The sequence below is a fragment of the Electrophorus electricus genome, chromosome 13, assembly GCF_013358815.1.
Source record: "Electrophorus electricus isolate fEleEle1 chromosome 13, fEleEle1.pri, whole genome shotgun sequence".
Lineage (NCBI taxonomy): Eukaryota > Metazoa > Chordata > Actinopteri > Gymnotiformes > Gymnotidae > Electrophorus > Electrophorus electricus.
Genome location: NC_049547.1, coordinates 13,145,665 through 13,166,918, shown reverse-complemented (window position 1 = coordinate 13,166,918; position 21,254 = coordinate 13,145,665). Strand labels below are relative to the sequence as shown.

At 39.5% G+C, this 21,254-nt stretch overlaps 2 protein-coding genes across 3 annotated transcripts; one reads left to right on the top strand and one right to left on the bottom strand.

Moving 5' to 3' along the window:
* Window positions 1-458: 458 nt before the first annotated feature.
* dlst (dihydrolipoamide S-succinyltransferase) lies at window positions 459-10,172 on the bottom strand. Of its 2 annotated transcripts, none has more exons than XM_027023726.2 (15): window positions 10,014-10,172; window positions 7,664-7,697; window positions 7,485-7,524; window positions 7,310-7,371; window positions 5,980-6,054; window positions 5,836-5,891; window positions 5,577-5,685; window positions 5,185-5,376; window positions 4,778-4,857; window positions 4,503-4,600; window positions 3,350-3,480; window positions 2,685-2,758; window positions 2,241-2,324; window positions 1,548-1,715; window positions 459-1,417 (listed from the first exon to the last, which is right to left on the bottom strand). In XM_027023726.2, exons 1-15 carry the CDS (start codon window positions 10,074-10,076, stop codon window positions 1,283-1,285), a joined length of 1,401 nt encoding a protein of 466 aa, XP_026879527.2. In that variant the 5' UTR covers window positions 10,077-10,172; the 3' UTR covers window positions 459-1,282. The 2 variants fall into 2 exon arrangements, with proteins under 2 accessions (XP_026879527.2, XP_026879529.2); XM_027023728.2 differs by having other exon boundaries at window positions 5,185-5,343.
* Window positions 10,173-12,204: 2,032 nt separating this feature from the next.
* prox2 (prospero homeobox 2) lies at window positions 12,205-20,107 on the top strand. Its single transcript, XM_027023743.2, has 4 exons — window positions 12,205-13,719; window positions 15,438-15,545; window positions 17,256-17,450; window positions 19,940-20,107. The coding sequence occupies exons 1-4, from the start codon at window positions 12,205-12,207 to the stop codon at window positions 20,105-20,107; spliced, it is 1,986 nt and encodes a 661-aa protein (XP_026879544.2).
* The last annotated feature ends 1,147 nt before the right edge of the window (window positions 20,108-21,254 follow it).

Below are 21,254 nucleotides of genomic sequence, written 5' to 3'. Positions count from 1 at the left end.
CTCAGATATTAAACATTTGTTACTATACTGTATGCATTAGCCAATTTTCATGTTACCAAATGTTTCTTCTTGATTCTCCTCTACTCTGCTCATTTTAATATTTATACATGTTCTTCAACAGACCATTCAGTTAAAAGTGACTGAACAGTGAGGTAGTCAGAGGAGGATGCCCCCCCCCCTTGAGTCTTGGTTCCTCTCAAGGTTTCTTCCGCATGCTCTAGGGAGATTTTTCTTGCCACTGTCACCCTTGGCCTGCTCACTGGGTGCTTGCACTGGGATATTTGTAACGCAGCTTTGTGACAACGTCTGTTGTAAAAAGAGCTATATAAATATTCTAATTTTTTATTTGATAAACAAAGTCCTGAAGTCAGGCAGTGGTATTACCACAAAACCCTCTCAGCATATGTACAAATGAATCACATCCTGTCTTGTTTATGAAGTCAAAGATGAGACATTGGTCTGATAACTTTTTTTTACTTTCATATTCACCAGTGCTACATTAGTTACATACATCTTGCCCACACTCCCACCTAGATGTTCCTCATAATACAAGCCATGTGTGTGCAGCACCTAGGCTGATCCAGATAACATTATGACAAGACAAAAAGTCATTTTCTTTATTTTTAGTTTAAAAACCTTTTTCCTCTATTAATATTTGTTTCTTTACACATCATAAACAAATGCCTTTCCTTAGATATTGAATGAAACTAATCTCAAAATTGTTTGGGGGGGCAGACTGCAAATTTTCTGCATTTATCAAAGTGTACAAAAAAAAGCCACCTTGAGATCTTGTACATAACGGACGTTTCTGAATTGATGTTTATTTGATGGATTACAACTTCTTCAAATTCTCTTTTTACATAGAGAATTTGAAAATATACCATATACTGTGTACAATCACTTGTTTTGCCATTGAAAAAATGCAAATGGACAAAGTTTTAACTTAATTATACATATTATATATGTATAATTTAAAAATTGCAAAAGCACTTGACAACCTTTGTGCTAACAAGAAAAGAACCCCAGCTGAGAACATATTACAATATCATCTTTCTATTGGTCTGGCCCATGCAATTTAAACTCCTTTCCTTCATTTGTTTTCAAGTGAATTAACCCTTCAATTTCCAAATGGCAAAAAGTGTTCTTTCCCTAGTTAACCAACACAGTAAATCATATGTAGTAAGGAATATCGGGCGGTAGTATGCACTCTGTGTGAGATGAGGACTCGTTTTATATTCTGAATGATTTCAGTTGTTCTTGTGCGTTTGTTGAAGACCCCATGTTACATGTCCAGGAGCAGCACCCTGGGGTCCTCCACCACAGACTTGATCTTGCGGAGGAAGGTGACTGCCTCTCTGCCGTCGACCAGTCGATGGTCATAGGTCAGAGCCACATACATCATAGGTCTGACCTCCACCTGCGGACAGAGAGGGGAAGAGAAGACAGAGTTGAACAGTGTGAAAGGCACCGACGGGAGAAACTGAGCAGTATGCAAACCACCAAAGGATGCCGTGACACGAAGGCCTGCCGCTGAGCCCATTTCTCACCTTCCCCCCAACAGCCACCGGCCTGTCGAAGATGCCATGCATGCCCAGAATGGCAGACTGTGGAGGGTTGATGATGGGTGTGCCGAAGAGGGAGCCGAACACTCCGCCGTTACTGATGGTGAACGTTCCCCCATCCATGTCCTCCACCGCCAGCTCGTTCTTACGAGCCTGTGCAATACAAACCTTCGTTCAGACAGCACCCAAATTCTACAAAGCACGCACCAATTATATGTACACTCAATACACGCAAATGACTAGATTTAAAAAAGAGAAAGGAAAAGAACATTTTAAATGTGTTACTTTCCATGCTGGAGCCCTAAAGGGCATAGCCAGAGGCCTAAACCGCTTGTTTTTCAGAAGCTGCTTTTCTGAAGGTAGGTGGTCTATTTTCCAACCCCTTCACTTGCCATAGCTTGGCAAAAAAAATTATAACAACCACCATTAATTTAGGTCATATAGGTTAACTACCTTTAAATAAATGTTTCTGGTTAGCTGTTCCATTTACAGCCCATACTGGAGTCCTGTTCACATTATGTTTGTGTACTATGCGTGTACTCAGCTTAGTCTGGTCAATGGTACAAAATGCAGCAAGAGTACAAAATTAGATGGATTGAAAATGGCTAAAATCTAACCATGACAAGCGAACCGTGTCGCGCATGTGAAATATTCAGCTTCTGATGAGTAGACTCATACCTTTTCTCCTAGCTCGTGGATGGTTTTTTCAATGTCAGCAAAATTCATTCCCTCCACCCCTCTGATTACTGGCACCACTAGTCCCTGAGAGGAAGTCAGGAGGAAGGACACAGATGGATTCATGGGTTCTAAATTGCATAGCATATATGGTTCTCCAGGGCTCTCTATACAAGACAGAAAAAGAGGGCTTCCAAACATCATCTCCTGCATGTTAGTGCCTGAGGGTCCCACACCAAACTAGGAGTCATTTGTACTAAAAGGGGTTATAAATGCATTACTGTATAAATGCATCATATTCATTCTCAGTTACAAGAGTAAGATTACCCACTTTGACTAAATGCACTTATTTACTTTACACTTCATGCAATTAGATATGGAATGTCCTAGTGATATTTGTTACCAAATTATTGTTATGAGGATAAAGAGGCCAGCTCTAGAATTTACCTTTGGTGTTGCTACTGCCACACTGATATCCACGTAATCCCGGTACACTATCTCTTTGGTTGTGTCATCAATAACTAAAATAAATGAATGAATGGTAAAAACAATTCCAGAGTAAACCTACTTTCAATAGCTAATCATTGCCATTTTAAGTTCCGCAGTGAGTAGTGAGCATAAAAACCTTAATATTACCCTAATATTATTTTATACTCCCATTTGTACTATACGACTTAATGCAATTTTAAACTCTAGTTTCCTTCTTTTGCGACTTAACACGCTCATGTTTGTGATATTCTTGCTCCTTAGCAGGCCTAGGTTGTACAATTAACTGATTAGTGATCTTTCCAAACAAACACAAACATTTTTAACAGGTCTGGCTACTACATTCAAGAAAACCAAACGATCAGATAAAACTCATGAGTGAGAAACCTCTGGCCCTTTTACCTGAAGTACATGTAGACTTTCTAAGCTTTAAATGTAGTTAGCTGTGGGTAGTCTATGTAGGCCAGGCTTCTGTGGTTCTGAAGGAAGTGGGGGGGGGGGGAAGGTAGCCTGTAAATCGTGATCTTGGACTTAAAATGCACGACTGTGGTAACCACACACGTTGCTACGAGTAGATTCTGAAGTGGTGATCAAAAGCACGAGTGGCTGGGGGTTAGGGGACGTACCAGCATTCACAGCTGGCTGGTCTACTAAAGCGTATGCAGCGGCTTTCACAAATGCAGACATGAAGCCCAGCTTGACTCCGTGTTTCTTCAGGAAAGGGTCTTTATGCACCTTCCGCATCTCTGTGATGTTGCTACAGGCAGGGACAAGAGAGGACAAACTTAGCAAAGAAGAGGACAGCAGAGACAAAATGCCAATCATTAAAAACAGTTCTTACCACATCACTCAAAATTTATTGGCACTAAGAAGGAACATTTTATTTGAGGAAAATGAACAAGACACAGATGTGATAAGTAGCTCAATGATTGATACTGGCAGAAATGCTACATTTCCTCTAGAAACTACAACCTTGAAGTCATACAGGGGTTTTATTGACAATGCTCTGAGTGGATGATAAAAACGGGGCACATGCACAGCTCTTTTTAATTGTCTGTTTTCCTGTCTCCAACTCCGCTCAGGCTCTAGGGTTTCTCCGCTAACAGAATTAGCACTGTCCCAAGACACACGCTCTCCGAGAAAGGAGAGAAGACGAGATAAAAATCTTCATTTTCCAAACCCCTCAAATCTTATTGGCTCGTCATAAAAGCCCATAACGTTGCAGGCGGCGTGCTCTCTGAGGGCCGCTCTCAGGGGAAAGGCCGCCAGATGATCTTGGCCCCTGACCGGGTGGGTTCCTTCTCCTCTAGACTAACCCTGGCCTGCAGAGTCTTCCTCCATCCCATCAATGCCAACTAGATTTGCACGAACGCGAAACCCATGAGCAAAAGAAAGCTGACACCACCCATTTGCGCCAGGGAGAAATCCTCAAAGTGTCATCTTCTGGAGCTAGGGAGGCAGGTCGAGGACATTAACGTTTCCTTGTAAATTAATAAACCATGTTTTACCTAAATCTTATCTTTGTTTTTACCGACATTAGTACCAAATATTTACATTCCATGCTTTAAGTGGGCATCAGGTTTCCAAAAGCTCTTCCTGTAGGACAGATTCCAATCTATAACCATTTGCGTTAGCATTGCTGAGGTTCTAATCAGGTTTGGGAAACGAAAGGATTTTTAGTGCACCGTTACAAAAAACTTCTCTCTGCATTATTGATAGAACCCTCTCTGTGGTCAACTGTCCCTTTAAAATAAAAGCAGAACTGGTAGTAAATCTGACCTCATGTCCACCTCATTGAAAGTTGTCAACATAGCACAAGTGTTCTGAGCTTCCTTGAGCCTTTGAGCGATCCTTAACCTCATACGGTTCATCTTAACCTGCAGTGCAAAGAGAATGGGAAAACATTTGAATGCAGTGGTTTATAAAGTTATATGTAACCAAATCCACCTTCAGCTTTTTATTGCTGTCAAGTCAATGACGTGTACATCAGCGTGTGCAATGGCAGCTCTCCCCGTGTGCAATGGTAGCTCTCCCCGTGTCCTGAGCGCACTTACCCTGTGCTCCGACCGGCCCGCCTTTGCGGCAATGTCTGTGGCAGCAGGAGCAGGAGCTGCAGTAGGTTTGATAGCTGAAACTTCAGCAAAATAACAGAATAACTTCCTTCAGTATTTCTTCAGCTATCCTGAAATGTTGCATTTCATCAAAAAACATACTCTTTATTTGATTACAAATAACTGAAGTGTGACCATCAGTGGGCCTCTCATGAAAAAGCAAATTGGTCAATATCTGTAATATGAGCCAACATCTTTTGCTTAATGCACATTTTTTAAAACCAGATTTTGCTAAAAAGATGTTAAGTCTCTCTTAGCCGGTTTAAGTGAGTGCATTTAGTCGTAGGCTGAAGCTGCTCCTTTTGTGAAGAATGGCCTGCAGCACTGCTCTCCCATGTGGTTTGGCTCACCTGGCTTGGAGGTGATAGGTTGTGTGGGCACTGGTGGCACCGGGGGCATGGTGGTGGGGATGGGTCCCACTGCAGCAGGAGCAGGGGGAGGGGGAGGAAGAGGTGCTGCAGTGGCCTCTGTTGCTGAAGGAGGTGTAGTGGTTGGCATGGCAGGGCCATCTGAGGAGTGAGAAACCACAGTGCAAGATTCAACTTTACACACACACACACACACACACACACACACGTCTCAGTATTTTCCGTGTGGGTTTTGTATGTTTTTTCCTTAGCCGCTTACCTCAAATTATCTTTCTGGTAAGATGAATATAAAATCACACACACATGCATTTTAGATATAACAAAACAATTATGTAGGAGACCTCTTGAACATTTCCACTTCCTCATGTACTAACCTCCTTTTCTTAGCTTGAACAGGGGAGTGCCTCCCTCCACTTTGCCTCCATCAGGAACCAGAAGCTCCTCGATCACTCCTGCAGCAGGGGAGGGCACCTGGACTGAGGTCTGCAGACACACAAGATGAAGCATGTAATAATCTAACACCTCAAAGAGACCTTCTGTGGGATCACAGAGGCCTTGTCTGCTGAAACGTTTCTTCAGCTATAATTATTTTTAGGGTACTCTTGAAAACTAACACAGCCATTTCTTCCTCACCTTATCAGTCTCGATTTCACAAACCACCTCATCCTCTTTGACCCTGTCCCCAACAGCTAGAAGAGAAGAGGTAATACGAAATTAAAACAGGCTAATAGCAACTATCAATATTTAAAAAGGTGTGAGCAGATGAAGCCTTTATACCTTTCTCCCACCTCACATCCCCCTCTGTGACAGACTCAGCAAAGGCTGGCGTTTTGACTGTAATAACTTCATTTCCTGCAATGGGAGAAGATACAAATATAGCATTCTCACACTGCACAGCATTGTTTTGAGCAATTAGCAAAAATATTCCTGTACTGTGAAAGCTAATCAAACTCAAGACTACAAGACAGTAAAAAGGGTGGGATATCTATATAGTTACCCAAAGGTATGTAGAAAATCAAAACTAAAGCAGTTCCATGTTATGAGCAGTGGAATGAATCATTTTAAATGTAAGCTGTTTATGAAATTAAGAAGCTATGACATTGTTAACTGGCATTTTTAAAAACCATCTTCAAATTTAGCCTGACACTGAAATCCATAAAATATATAACTGGACACCTGCAGTATATACAGTACATAACAAGCAGTGGCTAGTGCCAGAATAAACACACACCAGCATTTGCAATAAGACCAGCCTCTAAAGTTCATAAAATTCCTTTTATGTTTTATGACATTGTTTAATATTAAATTAATATATATGTATGTAGCATTAATAAAAATTTGCACAAATATTACTTTGGTTTTGTTTTCTAAGCAATAGCAAAATCCATTAGCTAACAGATTTTGTGTGCCTTTCTGAGCAGATTGAGCACATGCAAGCTATGCAGACGTTCTGCAGATCCTTTAATGTATGTAGCATTTACAGGGCATAATCTCAATTTTCTGATAATTATTAAGATTAGTCAATCTTAGTATCTACAGACCTGACTTAAGATAGCAATTTAGTAGTAGTCCTTGGTAAATTAAAGGGTAGATGACTACAACTTGGCCAAATCAAGACTACTCCATAATGCACTAACAAAAACATACAAATGACATTTTAGATGGTTTGTCAGAAACAAAAAGGTTTTTACTTATAGTAGTAAACTCAATTAGATACCTTTAGTGTGTCAATAGTAAACTAAATTTCTAAAGAATTTCCAAATTCTTTAAAGAACAAACAGTTTTGTAAATAAACAAACACACAAATAAATATATCCTCACTGTCAAGAACTGGAAAAACATTTTAGGTGAAAAGTTAGACAATTTACAAGCAAAATAAACACTTTAAAAATCAGAACAAATTTTTATCCACACAAAACTCTTAGATAATACTGTCATGTTGAACCTGAGCAGACAATATTGGCCACTGGACAATTCAAGAACAAGGATCCCTAGAAAAATGCTACACTTTCTTCTTTCATCTCCCCAATATCAGTCTTTGCCCATCCCCATCCAAAATCTAGGTCTAGGTAATACAACTATGTGCAATGCATAAGTAATAACATACTGTGTATAGCAGTGGTCTTGAAGTATCTGATTTGAAAGATGCTGGGCCTGCCATCATATTTCCTACAATACAATGTACAAAGTAAAAAAAAAAAGTGAAATAACAGAATTAGACAAAGTACACACATAAATCACAATTCAAATTTCAGTGTTCTAAACAAAAAAGATGTACTTACGGACTGTCCTTAATGGAGACACATGGAGAAGCTGATATGCCTGAAACCCAAGAACAATTCATAAGGGATTTGGTTAGTATCACAACCAAAGGCAAACATTGTATTTGTGAAAATGCACACCTTCAAGAATGTATCCTGAATTATGGTGAAAATTTAATGTACAGTACTCAGAAACTCACCTGAAGCAGCTCGTCTTGCTAATACATTATTACCCTATAAAAAAATGTAAAATATTACATAAAGAACAAAGAAAACCCCACAAAAACCACCATCCAAACAACAAAAAACACATTAAGACCTTCGCTAAACACTTCTTACAAAGCAGTACATTAAAGATTAGACACTGAAGTAACGATGGTATTGTCTTATGCAATTAAGATGCAATACTGGCAAATAAATTAACACAGGCGCTAAGTCTACAGCTGTCAAATAATTGCCATCAACCACTCAAGGGTGAGCGGCAGAGTGGATTCCACTCCAAGCACCATTACAGCCTACAGCAGGACGTGGATACAACGGTTTCCACTCATTCCACCACTGCATGCATTTTTCTTTTTCCACAGCAGATCCTTGTGGATCAAGTACATTTTTTGCTCTGTTATCTAACAGAAATCAGGGAGTTTCCAGTGACTAAGCACCTGATCAGTAATGGGCTCAACATTAAGAGCGTTAATGGCAGCTGTTGCTTCAATAAAAAATGAAGCTATGAAAAAGAAAAACAACTTATCTGAACACAATGTTTACTACACCAGAGGTCTTTCAACAGCTATATAGGCCTATTTATTAATTGTTAATTGTACTCTCTTCATGGATTATTTAACCTGTTGCAATCAACAATAAGCAGTCATGTGGAATGTATAGCCTACCGCAAAACAAACTAATCTTACAGTTAAACAATGACATTAAGAACACACAAATATTTATCATCAACAAATATTCTTATTGATTGGGATGCAGAGAAGCCCCTTACCAAGCAAGAAAATCCCCCAACATTAACCCTACACTGACTGAACTCCAACCAAGCTAGAATATTTTGTAGATTTAGCAGAAATGCTTTTATCACTGTCTTGCACAAAGAGGCTTTTGTGCAAGATGAACATAATGAACAAAAACTGGGCTTTACTTTAAAACAAAATACAATGAATTGATGCTGCTGCAGACAAACTTCTTTTGTTGCAACCATAAAACAGATTTACAGTATTTAGCAGAAACAAAGTCAATGGGAGTTATATGTACTTTGAACTCTGGGAAAGGAACTCTATGCTACATTTAACTTTCTCAGCCAACATGTTCTCTCAGCCACTTGAGTGAGATTTCTTCAAACTTTCTTAACAATATAAACAAAAAGTAGACCTACCAGTAAACATACAAACCCTCTAGCTAAAAAAACGAGTTCATTTAAACCAAAAAGTCATACACCTCTGTCAGGCTTACAAGATAATACAAGATGCTGATTGCAAGCTAACTAATGGTTAGCACACTACATAATATTTCATCTACACTTGAGACATTTGGCCTTGGATACATGATAGCTGTTGTCAAAGTTCAAATAACAATTGTTGTGAATATATTACATATTTTAAAAAGGCAAAATTGCTATAGAGAAATAGCATTTCACTTAGCAGCAAAGGTTTGTTGACCATACTGATTGGGTAGCCAAATAAGTGGATTTAGAAGTGGTGCCTAAGTGGAAAGGACTCTCAGCAAGTTGACAGCAATGCCCAAACGCAAATGAAGCAAACAGAAGTGACACTATCCGTCACTTTCAGTTACAAACACGGCAAGATTTTTTTAAACAAATCTGTGTCCGAGATAGCTCAAATGCAACGTCACTGAGGTGAAAAGGTGGAACTTTGAGGCCTATAAGAATGAAATGAAATAATCACAATTTGGACTTTAAACTCAAACATAACTTGCATAGGACATTCTAATATAGGCTAACGTGCGAAGATTACTTAAAAACATCCAGTTCGCCATAGTTAGCTAGCATAGCTAGCGAGTTAACCTATCCAACTACTGTCACCATCACTAAAGCTAATTGCGCAACGTTGTATCACACTGGAAGTACTGAACACAAGGCAGTATAGGGACATACTTGGCTTGCCAAATTAATGTTCTACTTAACATGTTCTCGCTCGCTGAACATAAATGGGACTTTACGGGCAGGTTCACTGGCTGATAATGCCGAGAGCAAGCTAACGCTAATGGTTAGCACTCTACACATTTCTTCAAATGACCTCACAGCAAACCTCGACCGCCATGCACTCTTATAGCTACCCTAGGTTAGCTAGCTAGTAACCCAACAGCAGCTCTATCAACCAACTAAATAAGGCGATACTCCACTGCCAATAACTTTCACGTGTAGCTAAAGGGCAATTGCTACCAAAGTCAGCTTCGTTAAGTGAACCCGGGACATGCTGTCCTTGGTTTGCAGTGAGGCCTATCTTAGCAATGGCGTAACGGTCGTAGTAATGTGACCAAAACTTGAAGAAGGCGGCGGCAACTGCTCGATGGGAGCTAACTACGTACCTGCCGAAGGGCAGAGATCGAACGACCAAAAAAACGTGTGAGACACCGGGAGTGGGATAACATATCGGTTACACTGACAGCGATCTGCACCCAACTGAACCCCCTTCTTCCACCAATAGATCCCAAAGAAGGACCTCCCAAGCCCAGCAAAAAGCAGGAAGCGCATAAGAAAACGTAAGCACGCTGGGACGAACCAAAATAGTAAAAGGTAAAGCAACTGGAATATACCAAACGAAAAAAGCAGTTCAAGAGTCTAGTTTGAATAAATGAATCCAATTAGGCAAAATGTCACGAAACAAAATAATTTGAAAGCGTATATTACGTGAAAAAATAAGTCACTTGATCACTTGATTTAATGCTATCAAGTTTGCGAACTAATTTGTTTAGAATATGTAGTAGCTATGTTTAACTTATGATAGTTATCTGAACTTTCTACTAAATTACATGAATGTTATCTTGTTTTAAGATTACATTGTATATTTAATATGTTCCTATACTCATCGAACAAAGCTCTTCAGTGCAAGAGTTCTGATCTGGAATTAGATTCCTTCCTTGTTTATAGCCTTATGAATACTGCCACAAAAACAAATTTTAACCTTGTCCGGGACACTTTGCAAATAGGCTGCAGCTCGCTACATGCCCTGTCTGCCTGCCGACAAGGCTGCTCGCCACAAATGTGTGTCTGATGCTGTGATGGCCACACCTCTTCATCACTTGAGAGGGTTTGGGGAGGTTCACAAACATACGCATCCCCACTTCACACACTCACCAGGCACTGTCAGTCACGCATCGTCAAAGCAACAGGTAAGTCGGTGCTTCTTTTTTTTTAGCCTTTTCAAAGCAACGGCAGTTAAAGAGACTGTGTTGTTTTGAATGTTTAATTTATTTATTGTATGATTGTGCTTGTAGTGTATATGTTTGTAGACTTTAGGTAAGATGTTTGTTCGAGTAACATGGTTAATTCGGATTTTTTCTGAAATTTCACACACCCTACCAATCTAAAATGAACATTTTATTCATATTGAACATTGTATTCCTTTCTTCTTCTTCTTCTTCTTCTTCTTCTTCTTCTTCTTCTTCTTCTTCTTCTTCTTCTTCTTCTTCTTGTTCTTCGAGAAATATTTTTATATTAACTATGATCAACTTTTTTAGATAGTGAATATAAAACATTTGAATTAAGAATATATGAATATAAGAATTTATATGAATTTGAATAGAAAATGTGTAGTGAGTGGTCACTGGTAGAAACAAATGTATTTTATTTATCTACAAATCTTGGAATAGGCTTTCAATTAAAAATGAGGGATATATCACTTAACAGATGCATTCACATATTGCTGGTATTCTATTTCATCAAGATTATTTGCTATCTTTTATTTTCATTTATTTAACATAAAACTCAAATAAATCGACACCTCTATTTAAGGAGTACGTTGGTGATTGATCATATTCAGGTCATCTTTGTCAGTTAAACAACAGCAACAACCTTCTATAAAACAGAAAATATATTGCTCAGGTGGTATTTATATATTGCTATATGTGGTATTTATAACATTTAAGGGAAAAATAATTGAATTATTAGTAAAGTGGTTACTTATTTATATTCAGTTGACCTGCTATATACTCTAGTAATTTGTCCAATTTCATTATTTAACCTTCTAATTACTTGCTCTGTATGAACAACATGATGAAACCCAAGAACCCAACCCAGTCACAGTAACTACACCTTTGTGGAATGAGATTCCATATTTTTACATATCCTATAAAAGACCTAAAGATAAAAATATATATATTTTGAAGATAAGCAAGCCAGAGTGGAGAATTTAGACATAAAGGAATAGGTATTCAAAAGTATTTGATGAAAAAATTGCCCACATTTTCCCAAATTTGATATATTAGTTCAGAGTCATAATGCAGATTTATAGTGTAATAAACAAAAAATTATTAATGGTAAATTGAAATCAAGGTCTTTGTTTTCTTACTTCTGCTTTTGTTGTTTTATATTAATAAGGTTTCTGTTGTAAAATTCATAAAACAAGTAGTGTTTTTTGTTTCATTTAAATTGTTTTTTTCTTTTGTTTTTTTTTTTAGGTACATTGTACTTATATGTGGGGTCATTGTAATGTACTGATTCATTAAAAGTGAACAAGCAATTAAAACCAAGACTAATTCAACTGACTGCATTGTGGAAATGAATCTGTCGCCACCCAACCAAAGCCCTCTTAAGCTTAATGAAGACAAAGCCGACGTAATGCTCCCCTGCTTCCACACAGGTATGTATGAGGAGCCCCTCTCCTCCTACCACAATGGATCACTCATCTCTCACCTTCTGCGAAAAACCATCTACAGCAAGTGGCCCCCTCTCAACAACAGCCACCTCTACTTGGGGCCCATGTCTGTATTGGGAGCTGGTACAGTGAATTCAGGGTCCTCCATGGCTGAGTCTGCTCTGGAGGACCGGAGTAACATGTCTTCCAAGGATAGCCTGGGTGAGTCAGTGTCCCCTGGGGGTCCTCACTCTGGTGGGGTGAGCACTGAACCTGATCACCCACTGAGCAAGCACCACCAGGCCAAGAGAGCCAGAGTGGAGAATATCATACGAGGCATGGCTGGCTCACCCAGCGACAGGCCTCATGGAGAAGCAGAGAGTGTTGAGGGGGACGTCAGCAGGTATGGCAGAGAGTCATATAAAGAGAACAAACGCAAACAGAAGCTCCCTCAACACCAGGAACACAGTCACTCTATGGCTATGAGCCCAAATAGCAGCACTAATCTAAGCAAAGATGAAGAGTGTCAGAAGCTGAGAGAGCAGCTGCAGAGTATGCAACGCCTCTTACACCAACTGCAGGAGAAATTCCTACAAATGTATGACCACAGTGAGACAGAGAATGGAGAGACGGAGGAAGAAGATGTTCAGCAAGACATCCATGAACCATGGCTTGACTGGAGCACGAAACCTATCAGCCAGATGCACAACTACACTGGCCGGGTGAAAGAGGACAGCAGGTATCTGAGCTCAGAGACAGGCCAAAAGGAGCTTCAGGAGATGTTGAAGTGCGAGCTGTCCCAGGCTGTGGGCAAAAGTGTTGATATGGTGTTCAGGAAGCTCTCCGCAGGCCTGCAGAAGCAGTTACCACAGTCACGGTTCTGCCTGAGTCCAGGGTACAGTTCAGGTATAGAGAACCAGGCCCAGCAAGCCTGTGCTCCAGAGCTGCACGACTCGGAGGACGTCCAAAAGCTCAGACCTTTAGAGCACTACGAGAGCACACCAGCGCATAGCCCAGAGCATCAGACAGAAGCTTTGTCCCTGGTTGTCCAGAAGCCTGCTCTCAACCAGCTGGGTTCAGTAAGCCAGCCGGTGAAGAGGCCCTACCCTCTGCACCAGTCACCTTTCCAGTTCAGCTACAGTGCTCCTCTCCATGATAGCCAGATCCTGGAACATCTCCTCAAGTATGGACCTCACGGTAATTTCGGCATGATCCCTTGCCTCCCAGCATCCTTGGACAGAACATCCCCAGACTCCATGGACATTTCCTGGGAAAGTATGGCTATGAGGCCCAAGGTGAGCTCCAGCCACCTTGGCCAGCACCATCGTGCCGGGGCAATGAGGCAAGTCACGGTCGATGGCCTACACCTCCCTCACATCAAAATGGAGTGTGGGGACCTGCAGAGCATGGCAGAGAGGAACACCTTCATGTCACTTAGTATATCCTTTTGAAGCTCATGGTAGGACACGATTTGTGCAGTATTTTCAGTCAAAGGTTTTGTTTTGCAAGAAATATCCACGATTAATTGGCTATTTCATTTACCACAGGTGGAATATTAGTGAAGTAGTTTATCACCAGGCATGCTTTTTGTTATTTATATATAATTGCCATTGTGCGTCCTTTTATACAAATCTTCTGACAAATATTCAGGCACTTTGCTTGACTATTTTCTAAACTGCCTTGCTTTTCTTTAATTTCTGTTATTTTCTATGCAGCGCTATATATATATATTATTTAACACAGAGAAAAAGCTGAATGAACCACTAGCTTGGAGGCCTACCTTGGTGAACAATGAGTCGAATTGAGTGCTGCACTGAGCAGTTCCACTAACACTGACTTCAAGGAGAATTTTTACTTTGATCTTGGTAACCCCAAAGAAAATTGTAGCATCTTCTTTAATCTGGGCCCAGTAATGACTTTAAGTCTAGAAAAAGACAAATAAAAAGGAATACAAGGCTTTGATAAGAATTGTCAGGAACAAAAGCCAATTTTCAAAGGCAGAAAAAGCAGCAGTTTCTGTTCAGGAAATTCTCTTGATTTTTTTTTTTCTCTTGACTTGAAAAGGTGTAGAATATGCTGCTGTACTCTCAATATGATTGGAATGGATCAGAGAGGTCACTTCTGGTTGTTTTTGAAAAAGAAGCTCTTTGCTGTCATAATTCAACCTCTCAGCCTTGATGCTCCTCAATGCATACAACATATGTTGTTATGTACAGTGCCTTGGACATTTGGCCTTTTATCAAAAAATATGATACAGGAGTATTTTGGGAGCAATATATATATATATATATATATATATATATATATATATATATATATATATATATATATAGTTAGTTAGTTTGAGAGCTAGCGGACTCTATCCACCCACCCACTGGTTTAAGCAAATGCTTTCTTTAGGATGTGCTGCATATTCCCCCCGTGATGGGCTACAGCATACCTCTCTTTGAACAAATTCTCATCAATCTTTTACTTCAGTATCCCCATTTCAAAGGCACTATTTCCTAATAATTGCATGCACTCTTATAACCTTTCAGTGGATAAGATGTCAAAACGCAAGGTGTGGAACTTACAGTGTACAGTGTGGGGAGAGAAGCCAAGCAGACCATCAGTAAGGAACAGTTAAGAGCTGCTCTGATGTAAGAGAGAGAACACTCGTCCACACAATCTCATATCTAAATTGTATTTGTCTTCTCAGTGTTTTCACAACAAATTAATTACCACTGCTGAACCTGAAACTAAATGCTTTCAGTGAAAGTCTCTAATTGAACTCCCTAATTTAATTTGTTTACCTCCTTTTTTCCAATTAGCACATACTGTTGTGTGTTTAATTGACTTTTTGGGTAGAGTAGAATTATATCTAAATATATTTTGGTTTGGATTGCACAGTAAATTACCATTGTCAAATTAAATCCTACAGAGTAAAATAGAAATATATATATGGTTGCGTAAGTAAATTTAATACCAGTAATGTACCGTGAATCAGGTCTGTAGGCAAGCACATTTTTGTTGTTCTGTTGTTGAGTGAACAACTTTAATCACTTCTTATAAGTATATGTGCTTTATTACTGTTTTTATTACTGATATATTACAATGTAATGAAGCCCATATATATTGGGGCTTCATTGAATGAATTGATAGCCCTTAACTTTGCTACATTCAAGAGGGTCTAACCCCCAACCATTTGAAGAAGGCCAAGCTGATGTTCTTCTACACACGCTACCCAAGTTCAAATGTACTGAAAACCTTCTTCCCAGATGTCAAGGTACAGCATGACTCAACTACATAGACTCTCCACACAGCTTCATTTTTGTTAAGGACACTTTCTTTCCAATAATTACACAGGTATAATTGATTTATTCTTGAGTTTCCTTTTTCTTAATCTAACCTAGAAACAACAAAGTTGTAACAAAAAAACTAATCTATCTACACAACTTTTTATGACACTATTTAATTTAAAAAGGAATTATAATCAATTATTTAATAAACAACAACAGTTACTATTAATGTTGTTCATAAAACTTACTCCAGCCATATCAAAAAACTAAATATATGGTATAAATTATCTTTGAGAGTTTAAGGATTACAAAAAGACTTTAGGAATTTAGGGTGGTTTATCGTTAACATGGTAAAAATAAAAGTTCCTCAAGTCAGCAAAAGAAGACAAAAGGAGAAAGATGAGGGTGCTACGTTCCCTATTCAGAATGAACCCCTCAGTGCTGTGTGACCAGTGGACTGTCAACAGCCAACAATAGAGCAGTGCTGAGCCCCACAGACAGGAGAAGAGCTTAGGCCCTGCAACAACAACCTGTGTACACTGGCAGCGCATCCTGTGAGCGCACTCCATGTCCTGAGGCACAAAACTGTTGATGACTCATCTAAATGGCCAAAAAGCAACAACTGTTTGGAGGGGCTTATTATCTCGTGTGTTCCTGAGTATAAAGCTCTGTTGTCTTGTAAAAGCCGGCTTGGTGAAACTCTTAGACCTTTATGAATTGAGAGAGTTACATTTTCAGTTTTAAACTCCCAGTGATGCCCCATAGCTTCCACTGGTCTACACTGGTGCTTTCTAGTTGAGGGCAAGTTATCGTGCGCATGGTTTTAATTGATTAAAAGTAAAATGTAGTGGATTTTAAAATTTTGTGAGCAGTCATTAATAGCACTGACAACATAGCACACCTCAAAGTAAACCATTGGGCATATAATTAAAACAGACTTAGACCTCAAGTTACCAAATTCACCAAATGGACCATAGCCATCAGCGGAACTTTCCATATCACAAAGTAATTGGTTATCATAGATCACTTTTTTTTCATTTCAAACAGTGAGACTGCGACATCTATAGCAGGTTGGCAGGCGATATGCTGACTTCCTCTACTCCTCTGGCATTTCCTGCCGTGTCTCACAGAGCTGCTGGGTTGCCATGACCTCCAGGGGTTAGCCAGGGGTTAGCCAGGGTTGCATCTCCACCTCATCCAGGGCCGTCCCTTCTTTGGGAACCCCGATGAACAAAGGAAAAGCTAATCCCAGTGTCTGATTCCATCCCTATCAGGAGAAGTCAGTGAGAGGGAAGCTTCCCGCTGGCCTCTTCTCTTCTCACCCAGTGCATACAGAGAGAAGAAACGCCTTGATGGTGCTTCAGCCCCAGGCGTTTTTTTTAATCCCCATCCTTTCTTTCCCTTCACGTCGGGGATGAGCAGATATAGTGACGAGGCTAATGTCAAGACAGCTTAGCCTGCAGTTTTCATGGTTGGTAGTTTATGGGCAATACACTGACGGGAATGACTTAATCAGTGATAACAGTATTAAGAGTACAAGAATGCAAATACATTTAGCCTTTGTCCAAAAATACAAAAACAAAAGGGAAAAGCAAGAAAAAAGCCCATTACTTCCTAAATGAGTTATTTCATGCTTTTTTAAAATCTGTAATATTGCTGACATTCTCTGATAAAGTTTCCCTCTTTTTTTTTTTTAGTTTAATCGCTGCATAACCTCCCAGCTTATCAAGTGGTTCAGTAACTTCAGAGAGTTCTACTACATTCAGATAGAGAAGTTTGCCCGACAGGCCATCGTGGATGGAGTGAGTGATGTAAAAGAGATGTCTGTTACCAGAGACTCTGAGCTATTCCGTGCTCTCAACATGCACTACAACAAAGCCAATGACTTCCAGGTATGCTGTCTTACATTCAGGTTATAATGACCCAGAATTCCATTCTGAATTATGGCAAGTGATATTGTGTCTGATATGATGTTAATACACAACAAATTTATGAGACATTTTTCATGAACACCAAACAACATACCACTCAGTTATATTCCAAAATCATCATGTCAGAATTCATGTTTCTGCATAGCCTGTTGGATTTGCTCTTTGGTTTCTGAAACCCAGAAATTCTATGAACAACCACACTGAGCAGAGTAAATGTCTGTGTATTCATTAACTCTAGGTCAGGAGTATCCCTTGTTTACAGTGCAGCTCCACTGGCTGCTGTAATTCTGAGGTGTGAAACAGAATTGCAGGACACACACATAATACAAAACAAAGAGGGGGAGAGATGGTGGAGGAAGGTTAGGTCTGGCCCGGGACGCTCACAGCATCAGACCCTGTGGTTGCACTAAAGTCTCATAAAACTGTGGATGTGTAAAGCGGTATTAACTGTTCATTTTATCTCCATATCAGTAGGAATCTGGAAGAAATTTAGATTGGAACCAGTTGAATCGGGTAGTGCTGGTATTGGTCTGATGATTGAACTTTAAGTGAATAAACTGGTATGTTAATTTTACCTTAGAAGTTATATAGGCATGTACTTTAGATTGAAGTTTGAAATAAAAATGATTTCAATTAACATTCCAGGTTCCCTGAGTGACTGCTAGCTATTTTCATAGCAAAGGTCACTGAGTATAATGTGTCCTTCCAAGTGGATTATTCCTGTCACTGCAATAGCTGACATGGCATCAGAAATGCAGCAGTAGGTCATTTAGGAAAATCACAAAGTGAATGCACAGTTTAGGCTATACTCTTGGAAAATATTTGGCAGCATTGTGTAATTATTGATCTTAATGGAATAATATAATTCATAATTTGTCACAAATGTTGGCACTGTATAAATGGGGTAGTGACTGCCCACCACACACACACACACACACACACACACACACACACACACACACACACACACACACACAACCATTAAGTATTGAAGTCTTTAGATCTAATTGGCTAATGTCTCCATATAAGTCTATAAATGAGGAAAGCACTGTAAAACACCTATCTGATCTGAAATTCCATTCTCTTATCTACTCCTGGGCAGACAGCCCAAAGGACTTCAAGGGCTTTTAAATAATCATGATTTTAAATAATCTGATTAATAATAATCTGAACCAAGATGAGAAAAAGGTCACAAGATATGCAAAATGAAGGACTGAAAGTGCAAATATATCATCTTATGTGTGAAACAGATGTCTCTATTGTTTGTGTTATTGACTTTGGAAATCTCAGCAAGTTCACTGTGATAACTGGGATGAATGAAAAATCAGCAAGAAGAGCCTAAATAAATCAAAGAACCTGGATATCATGTTATTACTTTCATCACTGGTCATTAACTGCCAGTTGAGCTATTCTGCATGCCAAATGCATATATGTCCCTTGGGGGTGATTTGATAAGACATTGTAAGTGCAGTAGTGGTGCAGACAGCTGATGATCACTCTGGGCCTGTATCCTTGGCCTGACCCATGTGTCACCCTGCACCTGTGGCTCTGCAGCCTTTGGGGCCATTATCTAAGGGCCCAGTGGTTCTTTAGCCTACTGTGGGAAGAGGAAGCCACAGAATCCCACTAAAAACAATTTAGGATTAGGAGCAGGCCATGCTTGAACGAAGCTGGGATTGCTACTGCTACGGAATGCTGAGAAAAGAACCACGGATTCCGAGGGCCAAGAGCTGGCTGGTGGGAACCAGCAGAGACAGTTGGCTTTACCTTGGAATAAGACATTCCTTTCCCAGGCCTGGCTTTTGTGCTCAGACACTTAGAGAAAGAAGAATAGCCCATGACAGCCAGGCGACTGCTTGCATAGTCATCCGGGAGACAATGACGGCAGATAGAGCCTCCTTCTTCCCACTACCTGGTCCAGTCTCACCAAATGCATGCCACAGAAGTGCTGTCCCAATTCCTGGAAAGGTCCAGAGCCCTTTCATTCATTATTCCGATCAGTTAAATTCTGAGCACTCTGCCAAAAAATAAAAGTGGTGGTCCGCAGAGGTTGAGGAATGTTCCTGACACTGAGTTTGTTTTATACTTGGCAAGAACAAAGGCTGAAGGTGAAGGCTGTTTTCTGGAGTGAGCACATTAAAGATCACATGTAAAGGCGAGCAGATCGGCGGTGTTGGTTCACATTGCTGCACAAATGAGCAATGCGAACACAACGGAAAAGCATTGGCTTATGCCATCATGCTGCAAAATCAAAGTTTGATGCTTTATTTACTGATTGAAATGTAGATCAATTTGCCACCTGTCTCAATTGCTAGTAGCACTGAATAATTTAAGGCTGTAATCAAATGCCTGCATGTTGTTCCACCTTCTTCATTTTTACATTATTAAGATACTTACTTGGGTTTTATCTGCATCTAAGACACTCTCTTATGTTATCCTTTGTTGTACAGGTTCCTGACAGGTTCCTGGAAGTTGCTGAAATCACACTCCATGAGTTTTATAGTGCTATCTCTCTCAACAAAGACTCGGACCCCTCCTGGAAGAAAGCCATTTACAAAGTCATCTGTAAACTGGACAGTGATGTTCCTGATGATTTCAAGTCATCCTCTTACCTGTAAGTGAAGTGACTGTGATCACTCCCCAAACATGAACTGTCTGCACGCTCACAGGGTATTTTGCTTAGATGATGTTAGATGATGCCAATTCATTAAAGTAGTGTTTTGTATCTAATGCAAATAGAAAGTCAAACTATCATGAAGATATTGTCTTGAAAAAAAAAAAAATTACATGTAGCAGAATAATGCTTTATGCTGGCTGCACCAACATGGGGAATCCTATGTCTTATCAAACAAGGTGTGATACAATTTCTGCAGTTGTCGTTTGGCTTCTTTTGTTTGGTTGCTTTTGCTTTGTTTTGAAGGAATTGTCCGTTCACTTTGTACTGCATTTGGAGAGGACGTGTAACATTTTGGTTTTGGATAAAAAGTAACCTTTTGTGTGAAGAAAATGAAAAGAAATTGTGAGTAAGGATTAGGCCATTTTTATGTAAGCCTGCGAGATCATATTTATCTATAAAATTCTGAATGACTGTAATATAATGTCTATACTTTCAAACTTTTATCTCATGAAATGTTGGTAACAAATTCTTAATATGTCTATATGCTACTTACTGTAGTTGTGTAATATGGTAGCCAGTCTTATGACAAATTAATTTTTCAAAGTATTTTAATTTTGAGTTACACTCTGACAAATCTATGGGGAAAATAAAATTGTTTGTATCTTTAATACTTGTAAGCTTTATTTTTTTTTATTTAACTTGCTAATTAAATATACTGTACAGTTAATCAATCCGTTTCTCAATGGGATAGGAAGATCCAGTTTTGCCACATCAATTATCAACTGAAATTAGTGATGCTGAATTTTCACTGCGTTAACGAATCTGCAGCTGTTTGATGTCAGTATTATTTGCTCTGTACAAATCTGGAAACATCTGCTTTCCAATTTAACTCACGTTCCCGCACACGGGTTTTAAAGTGCACTGAATATATTTTACCCTATTGCAGCTCACTATAGTGCCGCTAATCCATGGTATAAAGGCTGCAGTTGAGAGTGCAATAAAGTATGCTGCGCTCATTGTCCTCTGCACACGATTCAAGTTGCGTTTCTAAGGACCTCATTCACTGTGTGGCCAACACGAGCGCTTAACAACTGTCATGTCTTAAAAACAACAACAATGCATTCTATCCTCGTGAATAATGCACAACG

Excerpts from the sequence above, each read along its gene's own strand:
- dlst (XM_027023726.2), bottom strand. The coding sequence starts at position 10,076 with ATGTTATCCCACTCCCGGTGTCTCACACGTTTTTTTGGTCGTTCGATC. Across the intron at positions 5,377-5,576 it reads GTTCAAGCTAAGAAAAGGAG|TTGAATCTTGCACTGTGGTT; the intron begins GTTAGTACATGA and ends GTGTGTGTAAAG. Across the intron at positions 1,716-2,240 it reads TCCACGAGCTAGGAGAAAAG|GCTCGTAAGAACGAGCTGGC; the intron begins GTATGAGTCTAC and ends TGTATTGCACAG.
- prox2 (XM_027023743.2), top strand. The coding sequence starts at position 12,205 with ATGAATCTGTCGCCACCCAACCAAAGCCCTCTTAAGCTTAATGAAGAC. Across the intron at positions 13,720-15,437 it reads ACACCTTCATGTCACTTAGT|ATTCAAGAGGGTCTAACCCC; the intron begins ATATCCTTTTGA and ends TAACTTTGCTAC. Across the intron at positions 15,546-17,255 it reads CCTTCTTCCCAGATGTCAAG|TTTAATCGCTGCATAACCTC; the intron begins GTACAGCATGAC and ends TTTTTTTTTTAG.